Consider the following 12,721-nt stretch of genomic DNA (forward strand, 5'->3'; position numbering starts at 1 on the left):
AGAAAGGCAGAAAGGTCGGCCTGAGCCGCAATCCTCTGGGCTGCTACTTTTGACTCGGGGACGGGGAAAGAGGAATAAAGGGTTATGGTGGATTATGAACACGACGAACACAGAGAAGAGGCTGGATAATATGAAAGTTATTGGCGGTCTGTATTCTGCACACATCGAGTAGCTTTCGAATACATTCCGTTGACAACAACAGGGACCGAATTAAAACAAGACCGAATCTTTCCTCGTGTTTTAAACTTTCGTTAAATTTTTTTTTTCCCTCTTACGCCCCTGACACGAAACGGTCAGGGCTCAGCGAACGGCGCTAGATAAACAAGCGCCAAGCTGCAGATAAGTGCTGCGGCGCAAGCGAGAAAAAGGAAGAAGGGAGGAGGCGCGGGAAGAGGGCGACGAAGCGCTGCGCACTCGCAGCGGGCGGCGGCGGGAGTGCACGGGGCCGCGCGTTGGTGCGTGCGCCACGGCACGAGACCCGCCGGTTTCGACCCGTGCGCCGCTAAAGAACGACCCGTGCCTCCGCCATGCCCATCTTGTACACGGACGGCAGCAACAGCGCCGACTCCGGGACCGCATCCTCGTCCGCCGCAGCCGCCTCGACGTCGCAGAGGGACGACCGGTCCGACAAGAAGCGCCGCAAGAAGAGCGTCATCGGTCGCTTCGGCCGTGCCGTGGCCAAGTCCTTCAAGACCAGCGACAAGAACTGCGCGCGCCAAAAGGACGTCGAGGTCGCCAACGAGAAGCTCAGGCAGATCAACAGAGGTGAGCGGCCCTGCTTCGCGCAGCTCTGCGCGGCGCACTGCTAACGAGCCGTTGCCTGCGTCTCGCGCGGGCAACGCTCCTCCAGCGGCCCTTGCCGCGGGCGCAGAAAGCTTACGCACGTCCGCTGATCCATGGCACAATGCGCAACTATAGCTGGCAGCGCCGGTCGTTCTTCACGCGTCCATAATGAGGTAAACGGGAATTGGTGCCCTACCTTGACGCGCTGCGGTTTGAAAGAGCGCAGGTTTGAACTGCCTGCTGAGGTAATCGATGGGAAACTAGGGATAGAAAGGAGAGAGGACACCGCTGGGCTTGTGCCATGTTCCCGGCCCGTTGCTTCAGCTGTTGCCTCAGCCTGCCAGATGCTCAGATCCAATCTGTTTAGTCATTTGAGATTATATGCTTGCTGTCATGCTGTTCTTGTGACAATGACAGTTTCAACGATTTACCCCGGCCCGTCCCACGTCACGATGACGAGGGTCCCTGTTTTCTCACGGCACACTGACTTACGTATGAATGTTCCTTTACGGCTGAATGTCCAACTGGGATGTCGGGAGTCTATTCGATCAGTGCGCAGTCGTCGGGTTGGCTTCTACTCTCGGTGCGCAGATATACGCCAGCTGCATTAATGGAGCTGGATAGCAGCGTAGTAGCGAGGTGGGCGGCCTCTACTTTGCTGCGCTACAGGCCCTCATTGTTACTGTACAGCCGACCAGCTCCGGAAATCGAGGCCACCCAATGCCTTCACGAAACGATCGGCGCCGACACTCGGCGAACAGAGCCACCACCACCACGACCTCGCAGGCCGACTGGGAGATGGGATGAAAACCCTCTCGGGTAAGCTTAACCTCCCGCTTGCATTCTTCCCTCTCGTTGTACAGGCTAGCGACAATACGAATCGCTCTAGAACAGCTGGCATCTCCGAAGCACGTTAAGTTGTTTCTTTTGTTGCCTTGTAACGTCAAGGTCCGTGGTCGAATTCCGGTGTGGTGCAGCTTTTACATGTTGATTGCTGTTACCGCGAATGAGTGGAGGCTCGGTTGTGCGTAGATGAGCTACAGGTCAGCACCAGTGATCACAAAAGTGCGTGATACAAGCTGCCCTCTACCACGTGTTTAGTACACGTGTGAGCCGCCATTTTTATGCTTTGTGACATGCACAACGAGCAATTAAGAAGCTCGGCACGAACGTGCAGGCGTTGATAAATGGATGTGAAGGTCTCCCAGCTTGACAAGTTCAGTGGCTTTAAGAGACTGAACTTATCAGCCTTCAAAGTGGATCCACAGATGTTCAGTAAGCACTGTCGTAGTATTGAACGTATTGACGTCTTTCGGGTTGATCACGAGTGCGTACAAGCCTCTAGTTTGAAAGCCGAAAAGCCGTAGTCACGTGGCTGAAGATTTCGCATCTGTTGTTTTCTACAGAGACCAAGGACGTTATGAGGTACCACGACGTGTCGCCAGTGACGACAAGACACCCACATGGCATAACCATGGTGTCCGGCGTCAGAACACGAGCGTACTCCGAGGCAAAGTGAGCATGGCATATTCCCTGAAAATTTAAAACGGCTGCCATAAGCACAAAGTGACCGTGCCTCTGGCGGGCGAAAAACTGGTGTCGCAGGAGCTTGCAGGAGGACCCGGGTGGTTTCGGCATGCACATGCACCACAGCGAGACCACCCGCGTCAACGTGGCCGTCCTCCGGCAGGAAGTGGAGGAGTCGTTCGCTGTCATTGAGGCCGAAAGTCCCGTGCCTTCGTCGTCAATGTCCACGGCAAACCTCAGTGTGTCCGGTAAGCATACCACGGGCCACAACACACGAAGACGGTCAACTGGTTGATGAATCAGACAGTCGTCGAATTTTGACAGCTGAGAGAAACTTGTGTGGGATCTGCTGATGACATCAGTCAGCCGATATACAGGGTGTCCCAGGTAACTTGGGCAAAGATTTATAAAAAATCTAAGCGTTCTTCAGAACTGAAATCGCGTGGATGTTGTTAAGGTTTATCTAAAGTTACAGTACCATTTTTTTCGCTCCTCCTATTTGAATAATAAGCAGAGATAAATAAATTAACTTTTTAAATATAGCTTGAAACGTTCAGGCCTCAATAGGAAAGTAGTGGAGCTCCACGAATATTATCCAAACCAGGAACTTCCAACGAGGTAGTCTTAGCGTGGCCGTTTTTCGGGAAAAACGAAAGCCCGCGGAGTTTATAAAATACCACGTGACAGCGCGCTCCGTGCGCCCGAATTCGCCGCGATTACAGCGCTCTCATCCGTGCTTTGTAAAAAGCATCACTCGCTTCGCGCCTTTCGTGCTGCCCAAGACAGGGCTTCGCGTAGTGCTTGGTTCCAAGATAAGCGCCTGTTGGTTCAGGCGGCAGTTGAAAACGCGGCTTCCGTTTTTCATCGTGATTCACACGACGTTATCAAGCTTGTTATATGCATCTTTGCTTGTTGGGATCTGGCTCCCAAATTCGAACTCATGAGATTGTCATCGTTCCTCCGCATGCATTCTGCTAACGTGAGAGCTCAGTTATCGCCGCAGAAACGGGAGCCGCGCTTTCTTTCAACTGCCGCCCGTGCTCACTGGCGCTTATCTTGGAACCAAGCTCAACGCGAAGCTCTGTCTTGGGCAGCACTAAAAGCGCGAAGCGAGTGATGCTTTTTACAAAGCACGGATGAGAGCGCTGTAATCGCGGCGAATTTGGGCGCACGGAGCGCGATGTCACGTGGTATTTTTTAAACTTTGCGGGATTTTGTTTTTCCCGAATAAAAACGGCCACGCTAAGTCTACCTCGTTGGAAGTGCCTGGGTTGGACAATATCTGTGGAGATTCAAAACTTTCCTATTGACACCTGAACGTTTCAAGCTATATTTAAAAAGTTAATTTATTTATCTCGACTAATTAATCAAATAGGAGGAGCGAAAAAAATGGTACTGTAACTTTAGATAAACCCTAACAACATCCACGCGATTTCAGTTCTGAAGAACGCTTAGTTATTTTATAAACCTTGGTCCAAGTTAGCTGGGACACCCTGTATAGGTAGGGCTGAACTTTCAGACAGAAGGATGAGTAGCTGTCTCCATAAACCACTTGGCACAACTTGCTGGAATCCAGATGAGGGGGCTTATGTTTCAATTCCCAGTCGCTTGCACACAATGCATAGAAATTCCGGACAAGCGCTTTTTTTCAGCGGCAAATAGTATGTGAATTCATTTTTTTATGGATGGTAAGATTTTACTATAACCATTAATATATTCGCACATCTACCCACGGCAGGCTTGGATTTTTTATGAACGTTTTGATAACGTCAAAAACGTACCCATTTGTTTTCTAAGGCAGATTTAATTACTCGATGCGAGTGATGGACAAACTTTAAAAGAAGGACTTCGCTGCACATCGGAAGAAATTACCATTACCTCCAATATTTCTATTACAGTAACTTAGAATATTCCACAGTTGCCTAAAAACTGCAACTGATGTCCAAGAATCCTGGACTTTGTTTTATTTATCAGCACCTAGTACTGTTAAGTCTTTGATGCCATCCTCACTACGCGGCAGTGAAGAAGACCTGGCAGTGAAGCGCCCGTGCTCTCGCGTTGGTGTCTGGGACGCCACTGTCAGCTAGGCAGGAATAGGTAATGCCCATTTTCTATATACCCTTCTTGTGTTAGGCATTGACCTCTGATTCGTGAACCATCGCAAACGCTATCATTCTCAAGCACACTTTGCAGAGCGTAGTATCAGCCGACGTATTCCAGCAGCTACATAGGCATGAGTGAGCAATTAACAACGGCGTTCGTACATTATATTCCTCGAAAATTCCGGCTGCGTCTCTGCGCGAAAGCACACATGATTGTTGCGTGCTGAACCGCTCTGATATCTATTGCCCCTCACTCAACGATGTGATCCGAGACAAGGTTGTCTTGTTTCTCGCTGAGTGTCTTATGGCAGCCTGAGTATCATTTTTGGGACAAAAACCCGTCTAGGAAAAAAAGCTTTTCGAAAGCGATTCCAACAAATCGCGCATCTTCTAAGGCACTAATCCCAAAACTAACATTCAGAAACAAATTTCTTGAAGCACATCTTTCAATAAAGCAAGCTTAGTCGCTCGCAGTCGCGGCACACCTACAGGGGTTGCATCCATTTTTTTCTACTGTCCACGATGCCATCGAGCAGAGGACGTGGCTTCTCTGAACACTCAGCAGCAGCAGCCTACTCCGCAAGCGCAGCAACAGCCGCAGCCGCAGCTGCAGCAGCCCACCGGTCCCGCTGTCCTTGAGTGTAGCCAGATGCAGGAGATCAAGCTGCACAAGTCCGCGGCCGGGGACGATTGCAGTCAGCAGCGATCAGTCAGCAAAAACACCACGTTGTCAGACCTCAGGTATTGTTTTCAACTTCGTCCCTCCCTGGCCCGCATTCATCCACGCACGACGCGGATTTAAGGTACTCGACTTTGTTGAGCACTTCACTGGCATGCAATAACAGTCAGTGCTCACGTCATCGCAACCAAGGGGACGTTACTATGACCCGTAAATTTATTGGTGAGATAGTAACTGCTTTCCAATTAGTTTGACGGTGCAGGATATAGGAACCAAGCAGCTAGCTAAGCTCATGAATTTTGTTTAGCCTTCTTGTAAAAGCAAACTGCGTTGAAGCACTTCATTCAAACTAGGCTAAGCCTAAAGTGTTTACTGATTGTGACTGCGGCGACGGCGCTTACCATAGCGAAAGTCGCCCGTGGATGGATGGGTGGATGGAAGTCAGGAGCGTTTGAAACTGGGTGGGGGCAGACGCCACCATGCTCAGATTTTGTTCTTCCTATATTTCTTTAGGCAATCCGTCAAGCTTAGCAGTATTATCTGTAAATTTGCCATTTATGTTTCAATACAATTTTTAATCCTGAACTTGTAATCTTATGTCAGCACCCTGCTTTTGAACCACCAATGTTCCAATCACTTTTTGCTTACTTCTACCGCATATTCATTCACATGAAGTGCTACCTCGAAATTCTTTGGCCTCAGGGAGAGTGATTGTGCCTGCATCGACATCCGGGTAGAGACCATCACATTCTGGCCGGCAGTGTTGAATTGCTTTGTACAGATTTACTACACACTGCGCACAAATGATCTTCGTGGTTACATTTTTTTTATAGCTACACCCTGATCTAGCTTCCAAGAGTATGGCGTTACTTCTTGAGTTATAGAACGATTCCTTCCTGATTTTCCTTTTCCCATATCTATATAGCTCGACAGTCTGCTTCTTTTCCATTGAATTAATCCAGTTCTTACTTCCAGCGTTTTTTGCTTATTGTATAAAGCTAATTCTTCAATCTTGTTCCTGTATGCTTACCGGTTAGTTTTCCAGTCCTTTTCCGCCACTGTGAGTCAATGCTTTCTTTGTATAAGTATTTAAATGTTTGAGCTGCCCACCTGTTCTCTTGCCTGTACGACGCCACGCCCCGTGGTGTCGAGACACCCGTTGTGCACCCTGGTACACTGGCGTACCTTTTCTGGTGGCGAGTTAATGATATCCTAGCTGAAATCAAGGGGAAGTGGGCATGGGCAGGGAAGATAACCGATGGACGCTGAGGGTAACGGAGTGGTTTCTAAGAGGACGAAAGCGCAGGCAGGGCGGCAGACAGTCAGGAGGGTAGATGGTGTTCGGAAGCTCTCAAGGGTAAGTGGCCTGAACTAGCGCAGGACAAGGTCATTTGGAGGTCGATGGCAGAGGCTTCCGTCCCGCAGTGGGCGTAGCTAGGCTGATGATGGTATACCCTTGTCGACAGGACTGCCAGCGTGGCGGCGGCTGCCAGTGCCGAGTTCATCGCCCAGGTGGCCCGGCAGTTGAAGGACGTCTCGGTGCAGACCGAAGTCTCGATGGCGCCCGAAGTGCCGCCCGAGCAGAAGAACTCGCGCGTATGGGAGGCGCTGCGGAACTTCTTCGCCGCACTCCGAGACTGCTTCCTATGCGCCGCGCTAGCCCACAAGGAAGCCGCCGCCGCTGACTGACTCCGCCTGCCGCTGCGAGGCGTTGTGTGCTGACTTGCGCGCATTGAAAGCCGCCCTGCTCTGTTGTGTTGTTCCCCGTGTGTTGCTCTGTGGACTTGCTGGCTGATGGTCTCTGAACACTGCACCTCTGTTGAAAGCTGCCACCGAAAAGAAAGTGTCGACGCAGGGCGAGGTCAAAGTTCGGGAAAAAAAAGACTGTTGAAAGTGAGAAGTGATTTTTATGGCCCGCCGCCTTTCCTCTCTGCTTCCCGCAACCTCCCTCTCCCTTCCGCCCACGCCTCTCGTCGTATGCGGTCTGTTGTAGTTCGTGTACGTGTCAAATAAACTCGAGAGTGTTAGTGAGAAGGGTGTTCGTTTGGGCCGGCTGGTACTTTGCCACGAAGCGGGGAAAACAGTACTAGAAAACGGGACACAGCTTTAAGACAGAGCTCTAACTGTAGCACTGCTGCTACTCCGCAAACTACTTCCTGCGCGCCATGTCCGTATGTCTTGCAGATCTGTCCCGCTATTCCGCACTTGCCTTCAAACTACCCTGAAAACTTACTCAACTATGACTTTGACTAAATAGCATTTCAAAATGCAGCGTAAAAGGTAAAGCACCGAGGGAAAATTTTAGTGCGAAAGCGCTCATGCGCTCACCAACAACGGTCAAGTCTTGTCAACCGTCCGATATTTAGTGTGCCGTTGCCTCGGGTAAGTTCTGAGGAGCGCCGTGCAAGCTAAGCCAATAGGAGGAAGCTCGGGTAAGCGCCGTGCCAGCTGCGCGAGAAGTTGCTCGTGAAGAGCTTAGCCGCTGCGCCACAGCGCTGGTGGTGGTATGAGGGCTCGCCGCCTTCTGTGAATGTTGGAGAATCGCCGTTTCTGCATATATGGGCATTCCACTAAAGATATCGTGTCATACCTTTAAGGCAGAGCTGAATTGTCCCCTTAAATTGAATGAACTGCTTTAGCATGTCCGCTCGGTTTAACTTTAAACCCCTATCACTTTTCAAATGCTTTCTTCTGTTAATTCCACCTGATTCCGTTCTCTTAACGATACAATACCCTAGCTTGAGGTGTACCGCGTCTGCTGGTGTCAGATTTTCCATCCGCTATTTAGCCTCCGAAGAACCAAATACTTCAATCTTCAGAGAAACGCCATAGGAATGCTGTAAATCATTTGCATGCTGTCAATTCTTGGCATAAAGAAAAAGTATTCCAACATTTCTCCCATTTGTTAGGCGGCGCTGCTTAACCGGAAGCGGTTACAATACAAAGGGACCGGCTAATAGATCATCATCAACATCTGTTGGACTTGACCTTTGAGAGAACGGAATCATGGCTCTCGCATTCACCGCTTAAGAGCGTCTGCTGATCTCTACTAGGATGCGAATACAGGTGTGCAAGCAGGACGAATGGTATGCCCGTTGTTTTACAAGAAGGCGGGGTGGGGGGGGGGGGGGGGGGGGGGCACACTGCTGGAAATTATGCTGTTTTCAACGGCACCAAAACAACAAAAGCACATCATATGAGGCTTTGAAGATCTTCTAGTTTGAGCTGGTAAGCTGCTTGGAAGGCGTGCTGTGTTGCAGTTGAATGTGCATCGCAGTATGTGATGTTCATTTCTACGATGACGGCCAACCCTGATATTCCCATTACATTACCACTGCCTCATTATCCCCATTATTCATACCTTCATGGTAGCCCAGAGATATGAAGTAAAAAATACCGGAGTAAACAAAGATGTCTTTCAACACGCAATAGGGGCTACTAATCCAACTTGGGAATACGAAAATGTGCACCGAATCAGCTGTGCTTACCTACCCCAGTGGTCTTTCGAGTTGCGTGATCGCTGTCCCTCCTTGAAAAAAGGGTTAAGTTCTCTGCGCTGTTCTGTCCTGCTTTATCCACGCTGTTGTAAAACAGTCTGTGCATCTACCGTTTGCTATAAATTTCTTCATTTTTGTCAGCCCTGGCTCAAAGTTCAGGGGGCACTTTGGCGATCTAAAGTGCGCGAGGCGAAACCCTTTCCACGCAACTTTGGCTGCACGGGCGTAGGCACACACGAGGCGGCTAGGGGCGACTTGGATCGGCTAGTCATGACTAATTAGGCATGATCCAAGAATAACTAGTCATGACCAACTAGTCATGATTATAAATACTAACTAGTCATTACTGGTTAATGACTAACTAGCCGTGGCTAACTAGTCATGACTGGTTAATGACTAGTTAGTCATGACTAATCAGTTGATGACTAACTAGTCATGATTGTTTAAAGACTAACTAGTCATTACTGGTTAATTACTAACTAGTCACGGCTAACCAGTCATGAGTGGTTAATGACTAGTTAGTCATGACTTGTGACTAGTAATGACTAGTTATGACATTCACTTCAGATATAACGGATGGACGGACAGAGTCATGGCGGCGAGTATGAGCCATTAAAGGCTTTCGTCTTAAAACATCACCGGTGCTTTTGCCGTCCAGATGGGCTCGACTCGTTGACGACCGGCACCTCGCCCTCGACCGGCCGTTCCTAATCTAGCAGAGCAATAAAATGCTGATAGAGAAGTGGCGAATAGAATTTCAGAGCACCGAGGAATGGCCATTTTGAAAAAAAAAAGTATATATTTTTAACCAAGACATTCTAACGCATCGGGTAACTCTAGTGAAACAAGTTTTCAAACTTTTTTTTTGGAATCTCCACTATTACGCAGGCCGGAAAGCTTGCACTCTCTGGTAAACACGCAGTCCTTGAATAAACATACAAAATTTTTATTTATAAATTAAGTGCCTAGTCAGGACTTTCTTCTTCTTTGAGCTTCAGTATTTCCTGCTTGTATATGAAGAAGTAGCTGGGCGTCCGCATTTTCTGCAAAAAGATGGAAAGCGACAGCTTGATTACTGAAATAGTAAACTCAGTTTCCAGATTAGCAAATATTCGCGCTCCGATAAATATGAGGGAAAGTTCAAGGCCGCATAGAAAGCCAAGAAAGACACACTCGTCCCATTATAGTCTACAGCATGAGGGAGCAAGGTGAAAAAGGGCTACTGGCACAATTGATATTTTTAATAGGTTCGCTGTACCCCCTACGTCGTTCAGCTGCTGTCTTCGCCCTCCACATTACATATGCCTTCTAATCATTGCGAACATTTTCACTCATTCACCCTTCTTCTTTCAGGGATCGCTGTTTTTAATTACGGGCACTCATGCTCACTTTCATGACTAATTATCTATTTTGTGAAATAAAGTAGTACTTACAAAGAATTAAGATACCTGAGGTATCACAACAACCACCTTATATTTAAAATGCGACAGTATTCCTTGTTTGACTTTTGTCGCACATAGCGTGCAATACAAGTTATCCAGCTGAAGAAAATGATGTGCACTGATGCCGAATTCGGGGAATTTTCTATTTTGCAGCTAATTGGAGGGTTAGCGTTTCACAAAACGATGATTTTAAAGGAGCTGCAGGTATTTTAGGAACAAAAATTGTCTCTCTATACATATTTTTTAAATTGACAGAGTTTTAAAGCTGTTGTAGGGAAAAGAGGCCTTAAATAGGAAATTTTGAGTTTTACTGAGGTAATTTTCAGTTAGGGCATGAAACATAACTGGTGGTCCGTGTGTGTCCATAATATTTTTTTCTACTATACTATATCTATTATGCGCGTAGTTTAGGAAAGCTGCTTGTTTTTCTCTTTTTGCATCACATCTATACGCGAATTCTGCAAAGACAGTAGCTGCCAAAAATAACCATGCCATAAAAAAGCGAACTATCCGCGTGCCTTGGTGGCCCCTGAACAAGGAGAGACTTATATTACACATTAGAACTTTTGCGTGCCGTCTCGCCTGCTTTTACCTCACTGCCTTTGCTTTCTATATCTGCACGCTGTCTACTATTAATGGACGGCTGACTATGATGGCGTTACATCAATGCCTGAAACACTCACGACGTCTCTGGCAGTGCGCGAAGCACCTCCCTGGACCAGTATCTGGCCGAGGGTGGTTACGTGGGGCATCGCCATGGCGTAGTGAAGGGGCGTCCTCCCCATCTGAAAAAAAAAAGAAAGAATTTGTAGCTATATGAGACTGTAGTTCTATTGCACAGGCGAAATGGCGCTTGGTCTTCATTTTGCCGAGCAGATCACTGGTATTTCAGCTGCCGTGGCAAACACTACTATGCACAAATGAAACACTAAACACGAAAGGCGCATTGCGAATGAGCAACGAAAACATAAGTAGGAAAAAATCGGTTATTCTGGTTGACGGATGGCAGAAGATGGCATGGTTATTTCTCACCTACGGGAAATAAATTAAGTCGTATACTGTTTCTGTCTCGCCCGATGGCAGCAGGGCATCGGCAGCAGCCTTTTCATTGTACTTTATTTTGACTCGCTACCAATGCTTTATATCATTGAATATATAAACTCTTCAAAAACAAGTGCCAACGCATGTCACGAGGAAAGACCAAATGTCTAACTGTTTATTCTCCGTCAACAAAAACCTAGCAAAAAAAAAAACATAATTTGCACTGTCATGCTCGTGTTCCGTTTGTACGCAGTAGGATATACGAGTAGGTGTGAGGTGAAGAAACTTTATTTCTACAAGAAGAAGACCTGTGCCCCTCCGGGTCCGCACGCAGGCGTCTGGGGAGGGGAGTGTCACAGCAGGAAGACTAGAAACGATATAGTCGCGCAGCTTCTGCTGCCAGGCGGGTAGCGTATCGTTGTATGCTAAGGTCGGCACTTCTGAGTATGGTCTCCCATTCCTCTGAATTATTGATTCTGCCATATCCTGGGGCACTGGGGCATCTACATAATATGTGTTCGAGTGTAGCGGTATGCCCGCAGAACTCGCAGACCTCCGCATCCTCCCTCGCGTCACCTACTGTTCAGCTCCTCCGGAGCGGGGGTGCGAAGTTTCTAGCCTGGAGTCTTCTCAAGTCATAGGCCTCAGCCGAGCTAAGCGATCTATCCGGGGAAGAATAAATCCTTTTGCTCTTTTTCTGATTGTCTGTGATGCTATTAAAGGTGTTGGTTTCCTCTTTAGTACTGAATTCACATGAGGTGTCCACGGCTCCCCGCGGTAGAGAGGAGCGGGCAAGCCTGTGGGCGGCCTCGTTTCCTACCAGACCCAAGTGGGCTGGGGTCCAGATGATTGGAATATTGTGGGCTGGGATGAAGTGTTTTAGATATTTAGCCGGCATTTCGTGGATGCCTCCCTTGCTGTAATTTCTAATTGCGGCTTTGCAGTCGTTTACTACGTATTTAGTACCTGACTGAGTTAGAGCGATCGCTATCGCAACCTCCTCGGCCACAACCGGTTTTAAGTCTAGGTGTCTTACAACGCCTAACTTTCCGCCTGTGTCTCCGACGGCTACAGAGACGGTGTCTCCTAGCGTGCCTACCGCGGCATCAGTGTAGGCCACGGTTCTCAGTGGCATCTTGCCTAGCTTAGCAGCCAGCTGTGCGACCCTGTTTTTCCTTTTGCCTGTGTCGTGGATGGGATGCATGTTTCTGGGTATGGGAGCGATAATAAGATGCTCTCTTATTTCTCTTCCCAGATATGTTCTAGTGTTCACTGTGTTATCTACGATTACCCATTTCGCTAGCTCTAGGTATTTCCTTCCCGCGGGTGTGGATGTTAGCCTTTCGGTTTGCAATGTTCTAACCGCTTAAGTCAGTTCTCTCCACTTGTTGTGCAGGCCCATTTTCTCCAGTATATCATTGGACTTGGAAATGGGCAGCCCTAGCGCTAGTTTGACACATTTCCTGATGATCGAATCTAATGCCTTTTCTTCGGTTTTGTTTATTTTCAGGAATGGGGTTGCGTAGAATATCCTGATAACGATGAAAGCCTGTGTAAGTCTTAGTTTGCTGTACTCTGAGAGTCGCCCCCCCCCCCCTTCTAGATACCTTTCTGAAGGCTCTGACGACAAATTCAGCTTGGGCTTTGAGC

The 12,721-nt window shown here is 48.2% G+C and overlaps 2 protein-coding genes across 3 annotated transcripts in view; one reads left to right on the forward strand and one right to left on the reverse strand.

Annotated features, from left to right (window-relative positions):
• Window positions 1–388: 388 nt before the first annotated feature.
• LOC149342571 (uncharacterized) lies at window positions 389–7,112 on the forward strand. 2 transcript variants are annotated; one of them, XM_089542189.1, is made up of 6 exons: window positions 389–765; window positions 1,474–1,602; window positions 2,190–2,298; window positions 2,380–2,558; window positions 4,949–5,153; window positions 6,558–7,112. In XM_089542189.1, exons 1-6 carry the CDS (start codon window positions 528–530, stop codon window positions 6,778–6,780), a joined length of 1,083 nt encoding a protein of 360 aa, XP_089398315.1. In that variant the 5' UTR covers window positions 389–527; the 3' UTR covers window positions 6,781–7,112. The 2 variants fall into 2 exon arrangements, with proteins under 2 accessions (XP_089398315.1, XP_089398316.1); XM_089542190.1 differs by having other exon boundaries at window positions 2,389–2,558.
• Window positions 7,113–9,553: 2,441 nt separating this feature from the next.
• The window catches only part of LOC149342572 (uncharacterized), a 111,823-nt gene continuing 108,655 nt past the window's right edge, over window positions 9,554–12,721 (reverse strand). The window contains exons 30-31 of the mRNA XM_089544928.1: window positions 10,714–10,815; window positions 9,554–9,631 (exon numbers count right to left, since the gene is read on the reverse strand). Coding sequence (XP_089401054.1) covers window positions 9,554–9,631; window positions 10,714–10,815 — 180 coding nt within the window. The remainder of the gene's footprint in view (window positions 9,632–10,713; window positions 10,816–12,721) is intronic.

The sequence above is a fragment of the Amblyomma mixtum genome, chromosome 5 (genome assembly GCF_055824585.1).
Source record: "Amblyomma mixtum isolate Tamu chromosome 5, ASM5582458v1, whole genome shotgun sequence".
Classification (NCBI taxonomy): domain Eukaryota; kingdom Metazoa; phylum Arthropoda; class Arachnida; order Ixodida; family Ixodidae; genus Amblyomma; species Amblyomma mixtum.